This window comes from Anolis carolinensis, chromosome 3 (assembly GCF_035594765.1).
Source record: "Anolis carolinensis isolate JA03-04 chromosome 3, rAnoCar3.1.pri, whole genome shotgun sequence".
NCBI classification, from domain to species: Eukaryota; Metazoa; Chordata; class Lepidosauria; order Squamata; family Dactyloidae; genus Anolis; species Anolis carolinensis.
The window spans coordinates 167,002,396-167,027,679 of record NC_085843.1 but is presented as its reverse complement, the minus strand read 5'-3'; the positions used below and the strand labels follow the sequence as shown (position 1 = coordinate 167,027,679).

Genomic DNA, 25,284 nt, shown 5'->3' with positions numbered 1-25,284 from the left:
GGAAAGCTGAAGTGTTCCTTCTTGACCTTTCTGAAGTTTCTTGGATGATAACACAGTTCTACAAAACATTTTTTCCTGGTTTTTAGGCCTGTTCATGGGGTTATTTGGGGCATGGATTGCAATGCATTAGATAGACCGTATCAGCTTTAGTTACTTAGATATGGTTATCATGATTTTCTATTGGTGAGCAAGTGAAGACTGGTATGGCTTATGTTGTGCATCCCAAAAACTAGAGTTTAGGGGAAACTGGTTCCTTTTTTGGGATCAGCAGGTCAAATATACCCAGAAACAGGTCTATCATTTGAGGCACCAAAATACGTGTTGGCCAGTGTAATATTTGTCTACTCAGTTCGACAGGTGCTTAAAAAAAATTGGTCTTCAAAAGCACAAATTTTCATTTAATCAAAGTTATATAGTATGACTTCTATATCTACATTTTCATTTTTACATGCCCAACAAAATATGAGATCTCTAGGCATTTTCTAACTCCTCCAGTATAACTCTGGTACTATTTAGACTAGAAGTCCTTCCTTTCAATTAAGTTTACTATTGTGACTTTGTATATCTATGCAAAGTCATACTGTTTTTATGCATGTTGTAATAACTATGTGAATCCAAGATTTAGTGGTAAAATCCATTAGAGAATTCGAAAAAGAAAACACAACGGGAATATCAGGTGGCCCACAGAACCAACACTGGGGGGCCCAGTAAACCAAACTCTGCACATTCATGAATTATATCCATGAATGTAAATATCATCTGATCTGTTGATCTTCTTATTCAATCAGAAATCAACAAAATTACTATAAAAATATTGAACTGTGCACATTTCCATGTTTTATTTCCATGTTGTATGCATATAAACAGTTCCCTCCACACTTTTGTTTGTATTGGGCCAGAGCAGGGTAGACTTACCACTTGACTTGGTTTATAAAAAGGTGACCTCTCATCTTCAAAACTAAGTGATGTCATTACCTGAAGGCCCACTCGTATTCGCTTTGTCAGTGCTCCTTCTGGAAAAGAAGCTTTGACGTGCGGCACAGTCGTGCTGCTGAGGACGCCACCCTCTGGTCCAATCTGGTTGCTCTCTTGCTTTATTCGCGAAACCACAGCAAAGTACTGTGGGAAGTCCTTCGTGATAATCCTGCAGATACGCTTCTTCTCAAGCTCTTCCACACTATCAAGCTCTATATAAAATAAAAACAGTCATAAAGTTTTTTAAAAACCAGGTAGAAAATATCACTGGCAGGAGATTATGAGTTGACTTTTCGAGGAGGATGTCCTTCAGTATTTTTATCCTTACATAGCTTTAAATATAGTCGAGTCTCGCTTATCCAACCTTCGCTTATCCAATGTTCTGTATTATTCAATGCAATCTGCCTCCTGCCCGGATCCACAGCTGTTTCTCTAGACAGCAACGTGCAGAAGGCCAACACGCCCAACAACAACACAAGTGCAGCCACACTCCCAAACAAGTGGCAGACTTGTAAAACATAAAGTTTTGGTGCTTAATTTGTAAAATCATAACATAATTTGATGTTTAATAGGCTTTTTCTTAATTCCTCCTTATTATCCAACATTTTTGCTTATCTAACTTTCTGCTCGGCCATTATTAATAATAATGATGATGATGATAATAATAATAATAATAATAATAATAACTCAGCTGCTATTAGGACCTCAAGATTGAACTTCAAAGACTCTGGCAGAAACCAGTACAGGTGGTCCCGGTGGTGATCGGCACATTGGATACCGTCCCAAAAGATCTCAGCCGGCATTTGGAAATAATAGACACTGACAAAATTACGATCTGCCAACTGCAAAAGGCCACCCTACTGGGATCTGCACACATCATCTGAAAATACATCACACAGTCCTAAACACTTGGGAAGTGTTCGACTTGTGATTTTGTGATACGAAATCCAGCATATCTATCTTGTTTGCTATGCCATACAATGTCATTGTGTCAATAATAATAAGAATAACTTTATTTGTATTCCGCTCTGAGACTCTACTGTAATCGGTAACCTAATAAACAATATAGATTGACTTATAACTGAATGATTTCGGCAAGTTCTTTATGTTCCATTTCAAAACTGAAAAAATGTCCTGAGCCAAGCAAGGATTAACATCATCTCAATAACATCTTTTTTCCTCCTTTGCAAATTAAGTTTGAAGAAAAATTTGAAGTAACTCAAGTAGCTATACTGTGCATTTTGAGCATTGACTGGAATGCATAAAAAATATAACTGACACTCATTTTCTCCCCCCCCCCCCCAGTTTAATATGGTGACTTGAGTTTGATCTGCAGAGAGCTGTCTCCTTGCATAAATAGGAAAAAGTTAAAGGGTCACATAAAATAGGTGTGGAAAACGTGTGGTACTCTAGCTTTGCTGTTCCTATCAGTTCTAACTGGCAGAGCCAACAATAAAAACTGATTTTTGCTGTCCAAAAAAATTGGGAATTCCTCAAGTTGCTCACCCATGACCTAAAAAACCCTCTCAAGTCAGTGGTTCCAATGCATATTAATGAAAGGCAGATCATATAGCTCTTAAATTGGGAGTGGGCAAAGTGTGGCCCTTTGGACCCCTAGGTACAGCCCACAATACCCGCATAAATTTCTCAAACCCACCAGTTTGTTGCAGGGATAGTTTTGGGATGGGAGAGTTATGCCCCAAAATTCATAAGGTAATGTCTGCAGTAGTTCATAATGATTTGATTGTACACAATGCTAAAGATACTATATTGTATTCACTTCTGTCCTTCAATTAAAAACATTTCCAATGAATTTTCAAGGCTATCTGTCTTACAGAGGTTTGCCCTTTATAAAAACAAGATTTGCAGAATTAAGAGTTTTGCATTTGATATCTAACTTTACCAGCAGATGGGGCTAAACTCTTGAAAATGAAACATTGCTTAATATTAAAATGGAGAAGAGAGAAAAAACGAATTGCTGCACGGTATTTGATTTTAGTGTTTAGATAACAAAGACATAGAAATAGCGACGCTGCTCATCTATCAGGAGGCCAATATCATTCAAGGATGTAGTAATTACTGTTTCCACATCACACCACTTAAGGTTAGTTCAGAAATAAATTACATTTTTTATAGGAAAATTCTAGGTCTTTCCACAAATATGCAAGATAAATAATGTCTGATCTAGCCCATCTCTGGATACTACCAGCAGTATTATTTTAGCTGACCATACAAGTTGACAGTACAGTGTTCCCTCACTTATTGCTGGGGTTAGGTTCCAGGACCACCCGCAATAAGTGAAAATCCGCAAAGTAGGGATGCTATATTTATTTTAATATTTATATATTATTTTAGCAGTCATACACTATTTTAAGTCTTTATCAACCAATCGTGTGTTGATAAATCGCCTCCTTCTCCTCCCGTTGCCACTTGGGCTCCTTTTCTCTCCCTTCGGCTTCTCCTTCCTCCCTTCCTTAGGCTGTACATTGTAATTTTTTATGATTTATAATAGTCTTTTAGAGTTTATTGAAAAACCGCAAAACAGCGAATCTGCGAAAAGTGAACTGCGAAGTACTGAGGAAACACTGCAATTTCATAATGCCAACAACTGCTGAAAAGCAGGACTCACAAGAACATCTTTCTTTTTAACAGCAGGCAAGTCGACCTCAATGTATGGCTATTGGCTACTCTATGAATGAGAGATCTCCAAATCACATCATCATCAACAACCCTATTTAGTTTATGAAACCTAGGGCCATGGCTTTCTTGATTGAGTCTATTCATCTGGATAATGCTTTTCATATTGCCTTCTACTTTACCATGCCTTATTGTCGTCTGATGATACTGCAAAGTACAATTTCAGTTTAGTCATTTTGGTATCTAGGAAGACTGGGTTTTATTTTCTTAGAGCCCATTTATTTGTCTTTTTAGCAATCCATAGAACCCTCCTCCAGCAACACATTTCAAATGAGTTGACTGAAGAAAAATGTTCTTCACTGTCTAATTTTTACAATCACACATAGAAATGGAAAATACAATGCCATGGACAATACGAACTTTAGTACTCAATGACGTATCTTTACATTTTAGGACTTTGTCTAGATACTTCGTAGTTGTCCTTCCAAGTCATAGCCTTTTCTGTTATCTTGACTGCAGCCTCCATTCTGATTAATTACTGAGCCAAGGTATGGGAAATCTTGAACTAGAAAGAGTATTTCAGCACCTTAAAGATTTACACATTTGGCATGGGTTTTTATGGACTGCAGCCCACTTCATCAAATGTCTGTGTAATTGCCCCAAGTTGGCAGATCTCCCGGAACGCTCTGTATCTGACCTCAAGATGTCCATCCTTGCGAAAAAGAACTTCAAAGACAGATTTCAAAGGGAAACTGCAGAACAAGAATCAGGCGGAACTTTTTATCATGTCGCTTGAATAAGGACAAAGGCTTTTTGTCTCACTACTTGGGTTAGTCAAGTCATCTATGCAGGGGTGTTTGTATTACAACCCAATTTTGATTCTTAAATGAAAATTCATCATTTAGGTAAATTTTATTGCCTATAATTTTTGCACTCGTAGTTCTCTTGACTGCAATTTCATACTCACAAAAAGTCATCTATAGTATAGGTGAGCAACTTACCTATCCATGAGCCACATATGCCTATGAGGTCACAGACTTAGGGACATTTCACCACTTTGTTAGCCTTTTTTGATATTCCATAATTGGAATAGAAGTGGTATGTGTGTTTCTAAAACAGAGTGATGGGGTGACATGAGTTCCCCAAGAATGTATGAAGCCCAAAGGAAGTGGTACCACTGGTCCACCCAACCTAGTCTTATTAACACTAATGGGCACAAACTTTCCAGGCTTTTAGGCAAACGTTTTTCCAGCCCTACCTAAAAATATCAGAGGTTGACCTTGGGAAGTTTCAGGGTTAAAACATCCACTAACCCTAGAACCACTGTGCAACTCAACTTCAATCTCTCTCTCTATATATATAAATATTCTGACCATTTTTTCCATTAACTTAAACAGAAAAACTAAATGACCAAATCACACCAAATTTGCCCACAAAAGACTTAGTCATCCAGACTGTGTTTTTACATTAAAAAAACAAGAAAAATAAAGTCCTAATTAGAGGGAGAGGAATAACTGTTTTTCCCCACACCGATACTATTAATTGCTATTCAAATTGGCCAACCAAGGATTCCGCAAGGTATCCAAGGATTCCGCAAGCGGCCAGACTTGCAAGCAGAAAGGCTATTCAGTGCTATTCAACTTGGCCAACCAACATTTCCCCTAGTTAGAAAACCCCCAAGTTCTGAAGCCACGAGGCTACTCTGTCCCATACAACTAGGCCTAGAAAGGATGCCCGATGTAGAAAGCCAGGTTTTTAAGCTGCAAGACTATTCAGTGCAGTTCAAGCTGGCCAAACAAGGATTCCCCTACTAAGGAAGTAGCCAGGCTTCAAAGCGGCTCTTTGATTGAGGGTGCTACTCCAACTACTGCAGAAAACGGCCAGGCTTTGAGGCTGCAAGGCTATTCACTGCTATTCCACCTGGCCAACAAATGATTCCCATAAGCCACAGCAACGCGTGGCCGGGCAAAGCTAGTATTTCATAATTTCTAGAAGTTCAGTTATAAACACCTTATTACAATCAACAATCCTCTTGATTTAATATGGTCACCATATGGCACAAATGGAAAGGCAAAATATTTCTAATTCTCTTCTTCTTTAATCCCACTATTATTTCATTCATTACATTTACCTACTATAAATTTCAGCGGTATAAAGCATAGGGACAAGAAGATTCATACAGATTTTTCAACAATACCAAACCAATGCAAACCAATGCAAAGAGGCCAACATGGGTCCACACACATCTAGTCATAAATTTAATATCACATTTAGATATATTAATAAGGTTAAAGACCTTTAGACCAATTTGAAACTATACTAGTTAAGCCAACAAGAAGACGTCAATCTATGAAGTAATGTTAGAGACAATGCATTAGAGATCAGTATGTAAGGGGATCTTGTAGATCTTAAGAGACCAACTAACGATCTCATCAGATGGGATGAATTTAGTGTTCACCCTGTCTAACGGATAGACCCCATCACATGATATCATGTGGCTTCACCTCCAACACGGGAGGCTTTCTGTGTTGTGCTGGCTCCAATGGAGCCAGCATGGGGCACCATTGAGAGGAAACTGCACACGGAGCTACAGATTCGCCCCGCAACCCTTCTCTTTTCTCCTGGATGCCAGGTAAAGCGGAGTGCCTTTATGACAAGGTTGTTGAAAAAAACTATAATCTTTCATAGGCTTATTCCAGACTAACATGGCTACATCTTTGAATAGTAAACAAACTTGGTTCTCAGGAATCTCACTTGGATGCACTGACGCCCTCTACTCTCTCTGCCATATCACTGCTTCTGGTCTTTTTGAATGTTTAGGTGAGGAAATGGGAGTGACAGCAAGGGCGACTGGCCCTTTAAGGGGGCATTAGTACTTCCCTTTCTCTACGGAATGACCCTCAACGTATCGATGGGTCATATAAAATTCCATATTTTTGAACCCAAAACCTGCTCTCAATCTGTACACAAGTGTACATTGTAATCTACACAAAAACTTAAACCTTAAGAAATTAATTGTTTTCTTATTTGTGGCTGTACATTTGGAAATTATTCTCCACTGGAAAAGCATTAATAGCTTTCCTATAGGAAACTGGATTAAATGAGTAGAGAACTTGGCACTGACGTGAAAGTTAACATCCAGTCTGAAAGATACAGGAAATAAACAGAGTGAGACAAAGATTGATCATGGGAAAACACTGCCTATATTTAAAATGAGAAATGGACATAAATGGTAGCCAATGCTAGCTTTCTATTTCTGCTCAAAATCCCTGATGATTGTATTATATTAATAAAGATGCTTTAAAAGAATGAATGAAAAGACCTATGTCTGAACTGCTATTTCTCCAGTAGTTCAGGTTGTCAGAGTATTTGCAGCGCAGCAGCAGTAGTTGGATGGAAGCAGTGGAACGCAGAACGAAGAGACACTGAGAGACGTTGGTAAAACTATTTACAAAGTTTTACTGTATGCAGCAGTAATCAACACAAATAGACTTGCAGACGACAGACGAACACAGGACTGCTCTGTTCTCCAACAAAACTTGACTCAAACTCTAGGCAGACAGAACTCAACTGAACAGAACTCAACTGAACTGATGCAATCATTATGCACAAACACTTGTGTCTGGATACTCCCTAGTTCCAGCCACACATCAAGGTCATTCATCATAGCTTCTTGGCAATTAACTCTTTCCACACTATGGTACATTCTGGATGATGCAATCAGTTGCAATACAAGCATGGCACAAATTACATTTAAACACTATCAATACACAAATTCCACATTAACACAGGTGATATATTTACCTTCATTCATGCCATTCAGAATCTCGGAGAGATTTTCATGCCTGCTGTCAAACTGGTGCTCCTTCCACGTTTCACCATTTTCACTTCGAAGTACAATCAATTCTCTTTCTTTTCCTCTCATTGATCCAAAGTGAGGAATTTCCACTATGACGGGGCTACACCAAAGAAAAGAAGAAGAAGAAGAAGCCATTCATATTGTACATGTGCTATTCAGTTTGCTGAACACCTCTGCTCGCCGTTCTCTTATTTGTCATACAGTTATAACAAGCACGCTTATGGGGGTAAAATGGTTAATAACTGGCAAAGCTACAAAACCCTTTCCAATTCAAATTGCAAATGACTGTTTCAGTGATCAATTACACACTGAGAAAAGCACACACAGGAGTGCTGACATACACCAATTTTCACAAAAATAAAGAGATTACAAAAATACATATATGCAAATAAAAAGAAAGGGTTTCAGCAGGCAAGCCGATCCTGTGCTTGGCTATGCATACACAGTGCCATGTACATTCAGGGCTGTGTGTACTCAACACTTTTAAAGGTCAAAGTTCTGCTGCGTAAAAAGAAATTAAATTTGGTGCCATGAAAAGCTGGTTAAATTATCCAATTGAAATTAATTTGGCTAAAGTTGTTTCAGTTTGCTCAAGCTATTTCTACTTCTGCTATTTACAGGAAGATCCAAAGGACTCAATTGTTAGAAATCATATTGAATTTGATGAGCAGAATCTCTCTTTTTTCCCCTCTTATCTTATTTTCTCCCTCATGCATACAAACACATAGCCCTTTAGATATGTAACATTATTTACTCTGGGCTGCATGTCTGCAAAGAAGTCAAAAAAGAAATTACAAAAATATTTTGTACTGAGTTATTGATACGCATTATAAGGAAGCCAATTTCTCCAGTTGATATAATCTGGGGCGGGGGGGGGGGGGGTCACATTTCTGCTCCCTTCCTTATGATATAGATTTTTTAATGGAGAACTGCAAGGAGACATAGATATAAAAGGGTACTTAAGCTCCAGCCCCTAACCATGGGAGCTCATATTACTTTTCAATCTCTTCTACATAGCTACAAGGACTTGACATTTTTTTAAAGGAGGGGGAAGAATTTCTGGGCATATCAGGAGACCAAATATACCAAATATCACATCCTGCCTGTTGCGCAGAGTCACAGAATACACACAGCTCTTTAATCTGTATCAAAGGGTGATACGCCAGCATAGGCAAAGACAAAGTTAGATTCTAAGATGCAGAAGAGACACAGTCAGACTTCAAGGGGCGGGGGAATAACCCTTGGCATGCCACCTTAACATTGACTTTCATGGAAAACATACACCATTCTCCAACGTAACACTGAGATTAAGTTTTTCATGTAGATGAAAAAATGTAAAATGAACACAGGGACATAATGAATACGTAATCATGAGCAGAACTGTCCTGATACTTCATTACTAAGAATCCAGCCCACTGCATTCGAACGGACTCACTTTCAAGTAACTTTTTATAACTTGCCAAAGGGCATTTATTTTCTTCTACCCCCTTTTGTGTGAATTCAAGTTTGTTTCTGGGTGTATTATATGGGAAAATCTATGCTAATGGCGATCAGATATAAACTGTAGTGAACCTAGTTTTATTTAGAATACCTTTATATCAGGGGTCCCCAGATGTTTTTGGCCTTCAACTCCCAGAAATCCTAACAGCTGGTAAACCGGCTGGGATTTCTGGAAGTTGCAGGCCAAAACATCTGGGGACCCCAGGTTGAGAACCACTTTATCACCACAACAAAGAAGAATCCCAGGTTTCAAAGTTGATGCAGTTACCTAGTTGGGACATATCTAAGAACTAGAACTACCCTGTTTCCCTGAAAATAAGACATCCCCGGAAAATAAGACCTAGTAGAGGTTTTGCTGAATTGCTAAATATAAGGCCTCCCCTGAAATTAAGACCTAGCAAAGTTTTTGTTTGGAAGTATGCCCGCCAAACAGAACACCAGAGTATGCGGGATTGGTAAATGTACATACCATAGAGTGTTGTACATGGAAATAATGGTAATAACAAGAAATTCTTGATAGGATTCAGTTTGTCTGGTTATGCTGGTTTGTGATGACAACTACTGTACAGTATATAATGTTCATTTTTTGTTCAACAATAAATGTGAATTTTTCTTCATGGGAAAATAAGACATCCCCTGAAAATAAGACCTAGCGCATCTTTGGGAGCAAAAATTAATATAAGACACTGTCTTATTTTCAGGGAAGCACGGTATATAAGTAGAAAAAGAGTAGAACTGTAGGTTTGTTTCGTTCTGGTATAATGAAGTGTAGGTTTAACATTACACAAGGGGATACCGGACCAGACTATTTCTTCATTTAGCAATATCATAGTCAGCTATTCAGAGTCACAGGACTATCACCTGGATTATTTAACTGGAGATGCCAAGAATGGACTCTAGGGCCTTCTGCATTGTCACAAGAAGGTTGATATTTCTACATTCACATAGGAAGATACCCAAGACGTCCCTGTATTCGTGGCAGACATTCAAGCTATCCAGGCTGCCATAAGACTAGGAGAGTAGACACCTGGCATAGGTTTTCCTAGGAGCAGCCAGTTTTTTTGAGAGCTGCCTGGTTCTTTAATACCTGTCTGTTTGATCCTCAGAACCAATGAAGGGTGGTGGTGTGATGGCTTACCAATGACACAAGCATTTTCCCAAGTCATCTTCCCACAAGGACTGAATAGAGACAGGCATTAAAGAACCCAGTGGTTTTTATATTTAGGAAATGGGGAATATTAGTATTGGGCCAGAGATGACCGAATGATTAACCATGTCATCTTCTTATTTCTTGGATTACCTTTTTGCAGCTAGAGCTGACTTTACTCAGCATCTTGGGCTCTTCCACACAACCTTAGTGTCACAATCTTTGGTCTCCCAAGCCCCAGAAACACTCTTGGGTGCCAATCAATTCAAACAATGAAGTACTACCCAACGTCTGTTGGTTGGAGGGATGAGTTAAACAGAATAGGATTGCACAATTTGTGACCCACCAAGAATCAAAATACATGTATTGTTTTGTGTAGGCAACTAGGAGAGATTTACTGAGTTCAATTAAGGTTCATCCATCTGAGCTTGGCGAGTTCCCATTAGCCCAGTCCTGTGACAGGACAATGAAACTAAATGTATTCAGATTGGAAAATCGTGGCAATACTTCACCAACATTATTAAGACAGGTGTGTCTAAAATTATCTGACTGTGTGCCTTCAGCCCAAGATTACAAGTGCATAATTTTGACTGTAAAAATACACTAGGTTCAAGTCTTTGTTTTCCATGCCATTCCTTAACAAGATGAACACTGTTTTTGCTCACGGGCAAGGAAAGCATTTGAAGGGTTTCATCACAGAAACATGAACAGTTGTGGATTATGTACCTTTAAGACATTTAAGCAGACAGTATCGTTAATCTCCCACAGAGGTTGTACATAGCCCTACTTCTTATGTATATATGTTGTGTATATATGGAAGAAGATCTAAAACTTGATATATTTTGTATTACATAGGACTTCATCATGCCATGTAAACATCAAATAGCGAGCAATTGGTATGAGGTAGAGGCAAGTATGAGTTTTGTCCAAGTCTTTGTATTTTTTTCAATATGAATGAGAATCAAAAATAGTGATCGTAGCAATAGTTTTTAAAATACAATTTGAAATAGAATCCAATTAATCACTAATACATCACACTTATTTCCTCAAGTGTACTAGACACAGAGTAAAAAAGTTTTTAACTGTGACAGATTATGGTTTCTCCAAACTTTTAATTGTTACTTAAGTACTATATTTGTGGCTATTCCACTTGATTTCTTTATCTTTAATCACAGTTCCTAACCTGGAAAACATTTAAGCACACTGAAAACTGTCCCTGGAATACAATCTTTGCAGGTGAATATGTCAGATACTGTCTCTACGTATAAGACCCACACATGTTTTTTTCATGAATATAAACAATACTCACAGAGAAGGTATTAAACAGGTATTGAACACAGGACTGGGAACAACATGCTACATTAAATTTCACTCAAATGCAGTCAGTCAAAATAGCCAAGTCTTTCAAAGATCTTAAGTATATTGTTTTCTAATTATTGAGTAATATAAGTGTGTTATATACATGTTCTACGTTCACGTTTTGTTTTGCAATCTAAAACACAACTCGGTAATAAAATGGTTAAGGTTTCATACTCTTATTCAACCAGATCATTTGTTACCTTTTAATAAGGAGGACCAATTCTGGTCACAGGGGTGGCCAAACTGGCATTTTAAGAAAGGTATTCGATGTTACTGGTGCCCTTACTGTAGAGCAGGCCCACACAATCTGTGGTCCTCCAGGTTTCTGGAGTTGGAATCCCAAACACTTGGAGAGTTACAGGTTGTGCAGGCCTGCTGTAGAGGAATACTTTGAGCACAAAAGGAACCAAAGACTCACCCATCTATACATTTAGTCGGTTCTTCAGTGTGTGTGGTTTTTAATGTGTTTTAATGGTTTTTAACTGAATTTTTTAAATACTGTTCATATTTTATTCTGTTTTAATTTTTGCATATTTGTATATTTTGAATTGTATGCTAATGCACTGCTTTGAATCTTCTTTGGGAGAGATGAAGTGAGGTAAAAAATAATAACAACAACTCTCAACATGCAGGCTGATTGTTATGGCTTTTTACTGTTCACAGATGGTACAAAGAGAAAACTGTTTTGTTGCAATTATCAAAACTCAAATCAAAGGGTCACACAACGTAGTTAACAAGATAGCAATGTGGTTTTTGAAAATTTTTTCCAATTACCTATACATAGCTGGACATATTAACCTCATTTTTGTACTTGGCTCATCTAGATATTTAGGACTAATTCAATTTGTAGGATTATTTATTGAAATCTTTAAGTCTTTTTGCCCCTGACGTCTTAGATATTGGTCAGAACAACCAACTGGGACCCAATTGTCCAAATGTCTTACAGCATTCTATTTCTGTGGAGAATATAAACTTAGTCCGCTGCAAATCAAATTCATCATAAAAGTTGTCCGCCTGAGATCTCTTTATCTCACAAAATAGGGTCCCTTGTCATGGTCATGAACTTATCTAAATTCTCATTTTACCAAATTGATTATTTAATCAAGTTTTATTGTGTTTTAATTTATTTTAGCATAGTGATTAGTGTTTCTTTTGCCTATGTGTTTTTGTTTTATCTATCTCAGATATTGTTCAGTGGCGATGGAATATGTAGGTCAAACCATAGGTCAGGCACTAGGCTCAAGGAAGCTACTCTAAATCAGTTTATTTCTGTTGTTTCTAGGACATATTTTAGGATTTTTCTATAGTCCAGTTAAGGCTTCACCACACATGATTTATGGGGATACCTTTGAGTATTCTCCATTGTTAGGAAAGATAAATAATGACGGCCATCACCTTACAGTGATAAATCTTCATTGAACTGCAGGTTGTGATGACCACCCTATGGTTCCATGGGAGAATTTGGGCAACACTGCCTAAGACTTGTAATTGGCCACCCCTGTTTTTACAAAAACCTATTTGCTGAAAATTGTCCAATTTTGGCCACGCTATTCTTGCCATAAGCTGATTTCAACACCATGTAAATACCTTCTCTAACAACACGACTGAAATAAAAAGGACTGTCACCATGAGTGCAGTTAGTTTTTGTTTTTTTTAAAAAAAAGAACGTATAATTTAGTCAATGCCCCTGAAAACAGTTAAACTCTGTTTGGAAAAAATAGGAAAAAAGCACAGAAGTTATGAATGCAGAAATGCTTGCAGTGAATTCCACATGCCTACAAGCACAAGATCAATTGGACAGGAGCAGTGCTAGAATAAAATCAAGCCACTATGATTTTTCTTTCAGTGATAGCTAAATCATCTGAAAGCTTCTTGGTTTGGCAGTTGTTGTTGTACTTAACTTAAAAATGGGAATGATAAAAAAAATGCAAAATGAAAAATGAACTTAAAAAAATCAACGCAAGTCAGAACAAAAAGGAATTAAAGAAAAATACTACAGACATTTGATATCTTTTCTTATAAAAATCCTACCCAATAAATTTTGTTCCTTGAGGCCCAAGCTGCAGGATTCGGCTAACCATGCTCTCGCCCTCATTTAGAGGGGGAGAATTGGTAGGAAGGTGCAGTTTACTGAATAACATCCATGCAGCAGGAAGAAAAACAAGAGGGGAAATTAGGAACAAGCTGTCATTCCCAACAGGACTTTCTGCTAGGGACCAGGTAAGATCTTGATTTCTCATACCTTGTAAAGAAATATATATTTAGGTATCCCATATCATAGTGGATTGTTTGCCCTAATGTTAGCCTTGAAAAAAAAAATCTGCTTGTTGGCGTTTGTGTTAGTAGGTGGTTCATATGAATTGCTACAAAATGCACATTTAGTTGTCCATTCTTCTCTTGGTATAGACATGCAGCTATTAAGGGTGGAGGAGGAGTTTTCTACCAAACAAACATTGAGAATCAATGGCATTCAGGCATCCATGGGTGCTGCGCATATGTTTGTTGTACTTCAAACAGCTGCCATTGTTGACATCTATGTCTAATGGATTTCTACCAAAAGTGGTCGGAGAAGATTTTAGTTTATTGTTTTTCCTCCTCTAAAACATGAAGGACTTCTGTGGATAAGCTTTTCTGCAGATCATGCAGAACTCTACACAGGATAAAATTACAAGACTCAAGTTATTTAGTAAAGCAAAAGAAGGCCTACCTCTTAATGTTCCAAGTGTTCCAACAGGATATATATGGATCCAAAGGGAATTTGGGGGGGGGGGGGGTTACACATGCAAGATCACAGCGAATGATTCACAAAACTCACCCTAAAAACTGTGCACCTGATGGCCCCATTTCTACAAGCCTACTAGCCAATCCTTCTCCTTCAACCATCGGCGGAGGGCTGGCCAGTTTATGCCTCTTTACCAAACGGCAGGTGATCCGGGTGGGCGCTGTACATTTTCGTGGTGGAATTATTATCCTCATGCCGTGGTGCCGGCTGCCCCTCATTGAACCCCCGCGTGCATCAACCATAAAACTAACCAGAAAACTGTAGAGAGAAAGGGGAAGGAGGGAAAAGGAAAAAAATATCAAAAGAAGCTGGAGACACAAATATAAAAAGAAAATATAACAAACAAACAAATATATAGTATATAAACTTCCAAAAACGTAGATTAAATGAAATAATTGCAATAAAACAATTAAGAAGAAAGCTTACTTAAAAATACAATAATAACACCAATAGCTCACTTCTCTACAAATCTACTCAAATATCAATCCCATTAAGCCTATGGCTCATTCAGTACCCACTTACCTTGGAGCAAACCCAATGAACCAAATGAGGTTTACTTCTGAGTAGATATTCATAGGATTATGCTATCAACCGCATAATACCCACCTCCCCAACAAAGGGTATAAAATGTCATTCTTATCATGATTTCTATTGTTGTGGTATTGCTAGGCACAATCATCTACACAAAGTTGGTGTGTGTGAGTGCTAATAAATATTAGTCAAAATGACAATGTTGGCTACGGCAAAATTGTCATGGTTAATACATGTACCTGTGTCAAGGACAATGAAACTTCTAATGTATCACTCATGCATTAAATCAAAAACATTGCAGTGTTAAATTAATCTGTAGCATCACGTATTTCAAAGAGCAACGCCGACATGCAAAACAGATATATTCAGAATGTTGAGTGTAATTTAGAATTTTATTCCACAAAAACATATAATTATTTTAGTACTTTTCTGGTCTTTCAAGAATAGCATAGAACAGATTGCCAAAATGGTCTTAGTAGTAGAATCTAAACTCTCCTTTTTAATGCTATGATTAAAAGCATATGAAGAAGTTGGATTACAGCTCCAGGGATGCACTTGCTGGCTTCGGAATTTAACAAACGGTGCTCCTCGAAAATAACATTTCCAGACTTTGATAGCATGTTATGAAGCAACCTTGAAAGTCGCATATGGTTTCTAAATGGGAAGATCAATTATGAAAGACAGGCCTTCTCTTTTCTAGTCCACAGTTGAAGACAGAAGATACCTGCCCAACAACTACAGCTGTACAATGCTGCTCAACTTGGGTATAAATGTGATGCTGTATGTGTCTGCTTTATCCACAGTGGTTGCTCCTATGAACTAAAACTCTCATTTGTTAGAGGATCCATTCTGGCAGGAGGCACTGAGTAGATAACTCAGCGTGTCACCACTGCTTCTGAGACATATAGAGAAAGCTATGCTGCTGATACAAGGCAGTGGTAAGAAGTCCCCTATGTACAGAAGTGAATGGATCTTTGATGCAGGAAGAATGGTGTGGGTAGATACCAAACTGAGAGAAAGGTTATGGAAGTAAGGTACACCTCTTAAGTGCTCAGGACAATCTGACCTCCTTTTGACCACATCGTTGACACCTATTAACATTCACTAACATGTTGGGGAGAAAAATAAAGTCCTTGGGAGAAGAGGAGAAGAGACATTATGAACCTCATCCCATGCAGTCTTCTCTCAGTTTCTCTGTGCTGCTGAAAAGGTGTCCCATGGAAGCCAACACATTATGCAAGGCCATTTCTGGTGGTTGTCTGTAGGTCTCCATCATGGCAGCGCAGGGAAACGGAGGGAAGTGGGTTTTCAGGAGTCAGGTGCTACCTGACTCTCAATGACAGAAGAAAGATAAAAGCAGCTAATGGAGGACAAAGAACATGTGATGGCAACTGACTGTTGACATCACAGACAATGGAAAGACATGGTACCTCGACGGTAGGGAACAAAAAAAAAAGAAGGTTCCCTCTGCTTTTCTCCGTCCTCCTCCCAAACGTGATGAGGTCCTTAATCTCCTCTCAGTCACTTTTATTGGCAACCTCATCAGACAGGACTTTTTTGGCTGCATACATTGGTTCAGCAATAGTTTAGCCATGAAGCCCATCGGCTTCCATCCCACAATGTAATACTACTTCTGGTGGTGCTCTGTGGCTTAAATATAGTGGAACCACAGGAGGACTCCCATGTTGCATCGGCAACAATGAGGGAAGCCAGGTGTCTGATGTTTTCCCCCATGGAATGGAGTTACTGGTGAGTCAGGCAATGTGGGGCGTGAGGCAACGGGTTTCCCATGCCCCAATGGGCACCACCAGATTCGCCATGATTCATGGCGATTCCTGTGGCTTGTATGATAAAGTCACACTTTATCATAAAAGTGTAGAAATGTCACACTTTGGAAGTGTATCTTTTTGGGACAATTGTTTCCAAAAGTTCCCAGACACCAAGCCCAAGTTCTAGTTTTAGGCAAGAAAACACTCCTCTGCTTTCATTATTGGTATAGGCAACTAGCCTACCAGCAGCACACATTGCTACCTGTCCAATTCTGCATAGATACAAGACTCCTTATCTCTATAATGTTAGAAGAAGAGTACAGATCCTATGCACTGGCAAGTAGGTTTTCATGGAGGGAATCTTGAAAATTCCTTCTGCTTTTCTTCACATTTAATAATAATAATAATAATAATAATAATAATAATAATAATAATAATAATAATAATTTTATTTTTATACCCCGCCCCATCTCCCCGAAGGGACTCGGAACGGCTTACATGGGGCCAAGCCCGGACATCAACAATATAAAAACAAAGCAATAAAACAGATCCATCAACAATAAAAACAAGTCATAAAAATCACATAAAGATATACTGATAAAATCTTGGATTAGATCCAAAGAAACTGAGCCGAAAGTGCAAGTTATTTACACCAGCAATCGTATATATACTTTGTTCCATGCAAACAGCTTGGCACAGGTAACAATACATCCCTTAGTCTACCTTAACTCTGCTCATAAAAAGCAACTGAACATATAAATAGCTGATTTTAAAGCAGATATAACTGATTTAATGTTTGTGTAATTTATGTAATTATCGGCATGGAGTGTTGCTGTATATATGTTGTGCTCCGCCTTGTGTCCCCTTCAGGGTGAGAAGAGCGGAATATAAATGTGTTAAATAAATAAATAGATAGATAGATATCCCATCTAGAATAAAAGAATATTATTTTTGTCTCTACCAGTGGTTAATTTGAATTAGGGTTCTAATTTTTAATGTTGAAAAAGCAGATAGTTTTGGAAATCTTTATAAGGGTGTTTTCATGAGTGATACTTAAATTGGTTGTTACCTTTCTAAAGTTCTAATCTCTGTATTAAAAGGACATTTTCCAAGATTTTGTTAATCTATTTTAACTTTTAAAAAATCCAGGACGGGGTATAAAAACCGGAACAGAGCTAACATGGATGAGATCATTTAAAGTAGGAGAAAGGTTTACTCCCAGTAAAATTTCCAAAATGCATTCCCATATTTTCTGTCTTAGAAGTATTTTTCCTGCTATTTCCTATGAAAAATAACAAGGCAAAGTCTATCCTCCCTGCTTCTGACACTGGACTACTAAATCCTCACTTTTATAAGGGATGCAATTCAATTGTAGTATATCCCTACCAGCAAGTTCTCCAGTGTAAATGTCTACTCTAAATACAGACTTATCCATTAAATGATGGGAGTGTGATTAAAATGTATACATTCAGCAAGTGACTTTCTTCTGATTTATGACTCTCATAAAGTACAATGCACAAATAATACAAGGGCTTAAATACTTTACATGAACTTTTTGGGTTTTCATGAATAAACTGGTTACAAGCTCACTGCTCAACTTTGTGCTGATTTTACACTATTTCTGATCTGTGAATCAAACTCATCTGTAGTTAGAAAGAATACAATCCCCCAATAATTAGGCATAAATAAAAGGGTCCTTGGACAGATTTTGACATCTCTTTTACAAACTTATTCACAAAATATTACTAAATATTACCATTCATATGTTTTTAAACATATCATGCACACTGTATGAATACAATTAGTTGTTGATGGTTATCTAAATTATTGTCAGGCTAATGATGTGGGGTACAGAACAACTTCTAAAACACAATGCTAAACACTAATAAATGTGGATGTCTACAATACAGGCTGGAACAGACTGGGGATAAATTGGATGCACTAAACACATCTAGACACATTCAACTGTCGGAGAGATCAACATAAATAAAAACAATGATGGGGATCACAGACAGTATCATCACCTTGAATCATATTGGGGGAGTGGAGAGGAATAGCTGCAAAATAATTTAGAAAAGCAAATTGGAAAAAAATTAATGTGAGATAATTAGAAGCAAGCAACAAAAATTGTCAATCATAAGCAAAAGCAAAATAATAATAAAAGCAAAGCATTTCCGTTTGATCATGGGCGGTGGGAGATCATGTCTTATGTTTTAATTTTTTTTAAATGCAAGTCCTGTAATACAAAATATGCATTTTCCTGCATTTTAAAACTTCACCAAGTTCATGTAAAGTTTGACATGCCTTCATTTTGAAAATACCTCAATGATAGAATCATTATTTTTAGCATTTTGGCTGGTTGCAGTACTACATCACACTCTGAATCTCAATTATATTCATATGCATGTAGAAGCAACCATTATCATTTTTATGGTCACACATTTCATTTCATTTTTTAAAAACCTTGCATTTGTAATATTATAGAATCAATAAAATGTCTCTAAATTCAATATCATAACACTCATATTTTCTGGATAATAATATGCAAGAATGTAATAATCAGAAGCAACTGAACATTACCTTTCTGATATCCCAGAGTACATACATATGTAAGGTTACATGTGTGAAAAAAACTTGTATGATAATGTTCACATTTAGTACCAGCACCTCTGTATTTTGATTTCACTTTCTGATGACTGTGGCTAGCTAGGAAAAACTGAAGTTAGATATGATAGATGGAAATGAATGGGGGAAAATGTGTTCATGTGAAAATGCACACAAACAAACTCTAGCTAATGTGGAAAGTGCACACACAAAATGTGTTTGTGTGGGAAAATGTGCATGGTAAAATGTGTGAATTTCAGTGTAGTGACAAAGTGACACAAAGTCAAGTTGGAACACATTTTTTAGGGTTTTTTTCTGTGTCAGGAGCAACTTGAGAAATTGCAAGTCGCTTCTGGTGTGAGAGAATTAGCTGTCTACAAGGACGTTGCCCAGGGGATGCCTGGATGTTTGATGTATTACCATCCTTGTGAGATGCTTCTCTCATGTTCCTGCATGGGGAGCCAGAGCTGACAGAGGGAGCTCCCCCGCTGTCCCTAGATTCGAACTGCCGATCTGTTGGTCAGCAGTCCTGCCGGCACAAGGGTTTAACCCATTGTGACACCGGGGGCTCCATTTTTGAGGTAGAAATTGGAAATGCCAATAAGGTTGACCTTTAGAGATTGAGACATTTTTAAATTTAGACATCACAACGAACACTGAGTCATCCATCTCCGTTGTTCTGTTACCCTGAAACCTAAACTGGAGTTAATTTTAACTAGGTTTTATTAAAATAAAATATCACCATCTGGCAAATTTCAAATTACCCATAATAAAAATTCGTCACAGATAATAGAAGATACAGTCAACAGTGAAAGTTTATGAAATCCTCAGAGCCAGGGCTGTAGTCAGAAATTTTTTTTGGTGGCGGTTTGAAACCTTTTTTTAGTGAATCATGAAGCATAGTTCCATAGTGCAACATAATTTAGAAATCAGGCTCCATCGATAAACTTCAGTGGATGCTCATGGGGATTTGGTTAACCAGTTAAAATTCATGAGTAAACCAGATTAAAAAAAAAAACTTGAAAAAAATGGGGGGGGGGGGTTTGAACCCCCTTGACTACAGCTTTGCTCAGAGCTATACCAGAAGTTGTTCAGATTACTGAGTTTGCTGCATGTATTCAAAAGAAATTCAAACCTTTGCAAATGTATGCAGAAATCAACCCCAAAAAGAACAATAGCACATACCCACAGATACATGGGTACAGCTTTGGCAACTAATTAAAAGTTATAACCATTCAGTTTTGATTTGGTAGGAAATTGGGAAATGTATCTTGATCTCATTCATTAGTTCTTCTATTCTGATTCCAAAGTATTCCCTTCTTTTTGATATCAAATGGCAAAGGATCAAGGATCTAAAACCCAATTGTTTTCTCACCATTGTCATGCAAATTAACAGCTATAAAGGTGGAGAGGGAAATATATTTATTGCATGCAAAACTGAGATATTGTAGAAAAGACCAAGATAGTCTGATTCTTGTAAGCAGCATAGACGGCACAAAATTCTGCATTAGCATATAGCTGTAGAAATGTGCTCATTTGATATGACCAATATCTATTTTCACAGCAGTTATGTTGGCCATTGCTTTCAATGCTAAGGCAGCAACCTTCAGGAAGAAGGTGAGTTATTATGAGCAGCAACACCTGCATTCCAGAAAATTAATAATTCAGTGGGTTGCATGATATTAAAATCATTTAGGAAAGAAGTGCTTCTGCTTGTTACCACATCTCCCCCAATAGCCCAATACCTATAATACCCAAGGATTAACCTTTCTAATGCTGATGGTCCTTTGAAGACATTTCAAGGTTACCAATATACTTCCTGGACTGAGAATTTGCATGTTTGCTCCTTAAAGCTTTCAGTGGAAGGAGCCAGTGGCCATTTTTATACTTCTCTATTAGTGTAACATGAGCGGTACTCTTTGAAATGCAATCACATTTATCTATTTTAATATTCTAAAGGGTGTGCCAGCTAAGAATATGAATGATGCTGACACTCTCTGGGATCCTATTCTGAGTATGTTTTCTTACTGGGTCTCTTCTTCCTTCCACAAAGTTAAACATAGCTCGTGAGTGCTAACAGGCTGGGGACTGATCTATTTTGTTTTCTTGGAATAAACTGAACAAAATCTTACAATTTCAGATAAAACAGAAAATGATGGTAGTGTCACAGGAAAATTAAGAACCACATACAGTGGAATATATCACTTGGCTAATATATTTGCTTCTCGCTGTAATGTTATTCTCTTTCTCTATCCCACACAGACACAGACATTGTGTTTGCACTTTGATTTCAAAATGAAAAGGAAGCTCTAGTTTTATATTTTGAAACTAAGAACTTCATCCCATGGGATAAGTAAAGTGTTTGGGATTGTTGGTTTTCCCTTAAGGTTCGCAATACCCCGTTTCGAAATTAAATGGATGATTTTCCTACCCCCATCACACCTTCTCCTTTTCTTCGCTTTCTTTAGCATTTATCCATTTGATTCTTTTCTCCCATTGTCCATTCAGAGATTTCTTTTTTCCCATTGTCCGTTTTGATTACTGATTTTTTAAAAAAAGAAAATCAGCCTGGATCATATGAAGTGGTTTTAAATTAATCCTGATCTTTCCCCAAGTCTCTGTATTGGTGATCATAGGAAGTGATTTTTAAATTAATATTAATCTTTCCCCAAGCTTCTGCACTGGCGATTGTAAGAGGTGATTTATAATTGAGGAAATTGGCATTTTGGATCCTCCAACACACTGCATTGTTTTATTTACAAGTGGGCAACAGGGATTAACATCACATGGGGAAATTGGCCATTTTGCCCGCCTCTATGCAGAGGAACCCCGGTGGCGTAGTGTGTTAAAGCACTGAGCTGCTGAACTTGCAGACTGAAAGGTTGCAAGTTCAAATCCCTGGAGCGGAGTGAGCGCCCACTGTTAGCTCCAGCTTCTGCCAACCTAGCAGTACGAAAACATGCCAATGTGAGTAGATGAATAGGTACCGCTCTGGCAGGAAGGTAACGGCGCTCCATGCAGTCATGCCAGCCACATGACCTTGGAGGTGTCTACGGACAACGCCGGCTCTTCGGCTTAGAAATGGAGATGAAACCAACCCAAGAGTCAGACATGACTGGACTTAACGTCAGGGGAAACCTTTACCTTTACCTTTTATGCAGAGAATTTAAAAATAAGTCAACTGCCAACTGGTTTAGGAATCATCAGCGAAACCAACACTTTAGAAATGGCAAAATACCTCAACCCCACGGTTGAAGCTTGGATTGTGTAAAAGCCACTGTAGGTTGCCATTTCTTAAATGTGTAGGAATGTTGATTTTACTGTGTGGGATGAAGTCCTAATTCTTATATTTTCTAACTTCCCATGAACAGACAACATAAAATCTAAACCAATTTAAATAACACTCTAATATTTTTTTAAAAAATCTTTATATTTAGGGTACAATATTGTTTTAATTATATCCCATTAGACATGTTATTGAATGAAAAAGAAGGAAATGAAATATGTCTTACAGGTAAATTAACTGGAAAACTAGAAAAATCTTTCAATAAACAAAGAGATGCTTATTTTAGGGTTTTTGTTGTGGCGGCGGCTGGGGGGGGGGGGAATGGAAATTCACCACCCAGTTTTGGAATGGCAGTCACAATCCCCTTCAATTTATAACGGTTGCAACGTAAATCCCAGATTCTCAGCATACATATGAGTTAGGTTCACACATGTAGCTGTGACAGTAAATTCCCCCAATGGGTAATCAGCCACAGGCCTGAACATGTTTGTAACTGTCTCAGGAATGAATGCTGGAAATATATGCAAAGTTCAGCAGCTGTTTTAGGAACATTAATTTCCTGCATTAAAATGGAGGAAATTGAATCCTACCATTATAACCTATGCAAAGCAAGCTTTATCTATCTTAGAAAATATATAATTCGTTTTTAAAATATGGATTGACTTCCATGAGTAGACATGTAACTTTTTCAGGGTAAGTATCTTAAGTCGTAGTTTCTAGTTGCAGCTGCAGTGGATATGAAACGTATGTGCATGACATTTATTAATTTCATAACTGACTTTTTGCGGTTGAAAAAAGTTTAGCAGATTATTCCTGCACCCTCCCCTGCCACTGCATGGTCTTATACAGAATTTCAACAGGAAATGTTTCAAATCACTTACCCAGAATGTATGGGGCTGGAGACAAGGTTGACATTGTCTAAGGTGTCTGCTGCCCAGCTATAGTGTCTAAGAGAGTCAGAGTCGTATTCTTTAGGAAATGTCTGGTGCTTCAAAGAAATGAACAATAAGAAGTGTTAGCAGGGAAAACCAAGTCAGAAATTTGTTTCATTACAATCAAGTCATCAAATGATCATGTCCTCTAAATTATATCAATTAAAATGATTATAAAGTAGTCATATATCTGTACAAAATATTAAGTAGTGTCATGCTTGAATGTAGATATCAACCAGCTTTTTGTCAATCCAAATCTACTAGGGATATCAAGGTTTGCTTTTTTCCATTCTGCATCGAATAATAAAGAAATTCAGAACCTTTTGCGCCACTAAACAAGATTGTGAAAAATCAATGCCCCCTCTTTTTTGTTGCATTTAGGGATATTTTTGTTTGCAAAACAGTCGTTGTAATGTGTGGCAAATTTTGGTAAAAAGACAACGCTCAGAACAACACATCTGTGTAGAAAGCAGTGGCCTATGTGAAAAGAGATTGCTCTCTGCACAGCACCTACGTCCACGTTTTTTTCCCCAAAACTCCCAAAATGTGATTTTTTTCAAGGTGAAAACAAATGAGAATATACTTTGCATTCCTAATAAGCACTACATCACACTGTCTCTGTTCTGGCCAATAAGAAAATGAGGTAAGGGGGTGGGGAGATTGTGGTTTATGCCAAAACTCCCACACCCACTCAGTAAACTATTCCTGGCACCAACAATCCAAGTCCATTAGTAATCTCCTCACTAAACAGAGACCCACCCTGAAACGAAACTGTGCCAGATGAAAACATGTGCCCTTCTTATAAATACACACACTGACAATTCTGATCAAGCTTGGCCTATTCAGCACTTATTGGAGCTGCAAAATGAACTGATTGCGGTGTCCACTTTTTACACAGGATGTCTAAAAGCTGGGCACTTTCATCTTCATAGGAATTTATACACAGTCATCTCTCCAGTTGTACTGAGGTTATAAGTGAAGGATTCCTGTGAAAGTGGGGTGAAACATGAATAAAATCCCCAAGGATACCTCTCTAGGAATTTCTAGATCTTCCAGTGTGACTCCATGGCCAACTTCTCATTGAATCATTCTGGAGGATCTATTAATGGTTACAGAAGTGTTCTCTCTAGATATCTCTAGTTCATCCAGCATGGCTCTACAGTTAACATCCACTGGAAGGTAACAATAGAGGTGAGATCTGACCTTTTCAGACAGGGTAAATTTCGGCAGTAATGCAGTGTCCTCTTTAGTTTTTCAACATCAGCTCACTTCCCATGACATACAGCTACTTCTGGCAAGACTTGAACTAAAGAGGATTCAGCTTCCCGTGTTACATTGGGATCGACCATGGGATGAAGTAGGAGAGAAGCCAGGCAATGCGGGGCATGGGGCAACAGATTCCCATGCTGGGCACTGCCGTATTTGCCACAAATCACATTGGGCAATCTCTTCAAAAGAAACCAGCATAAACCAACTGCAAGCAGCACCCAGGAATACCTTAAAGGGCAGTTTAAATGAATAAAATTATATTTTGCCTTGGCTTGCATACCCTGTTTCCCCTAAAATAAGACATCCCCAGAAAATAAGACCTAGTAGAGGTTTTGCTGAATTACTAAATATAAGGCCTCCCCCGAAAGTAAGACCTAGCAAAGTTTTTGTTTGGAAGCATGCCCGTCAAACAGAACACCAGAGCATGCAAGATCGGTAAATGTACGTACCATAAAGTGTTGTACATGGAAATATTGGTAGTAACAAGAAATTATTGATAGGATTCAGAGTTTGTCTGGTTATGCTGTACAGTATATAATAAATGTTCATTTTTTTGTTCAATAAATGTTAATTCTTCTTCATGGAAAAAGAAGACATCCCCTGAAAATAAGCATCTTTGCATCTTTGGGAGCAA

At 37.9% G+C, this 25,284-nt stretch overlaps 1 protein-coding gene across 46 annotated transcripts in view; it reads right to left on the bottom strand.

Annotated features, from left to right (window-relative positions):
• The window catches only part of ank3 (ankyrin 3), a 586,147-nt gene that overhangs the window by 48,789 nt on the left and 512,074 nt on the right, over positions 1 to 25,284 (bottom strand). For 24 of the 46 annotated variants that reach the window (XM_062977304.1, XM_062977306.1, XM_062977307.1 and 21 more), the window contains 4 exons: positions 23,331 to 23,437; positions 14,293 to 14,517; positions 7,417 to 7,571; positions 976 to 1,187 (listed from right to left, as the gene is read on the bottom strand). In XM_062977304.1, coding sequence (XP_062833374.1) covers positions 976 to 1,187; positions 7,417 to 7,571; positions 14,293 to 14,517; positions 23,331 to 23,437 — 699 coding nt within the window. Of the gene's footprint in view, positions 1 to 975; positions 1,188 to 7,416; positions 7,572 to 13,508; positions 13,608 to 14,292; positions 14,518 to 18,583; positions 18,617 to 23,330; positions 23,438 to 25,284 lie in introns of all 46 variants that reach the window. The other 22 variants (XM_062977313.1, XM_062977317.1, XM_062977314.1 and 19 more) reach the window with 3 other exon arrangements.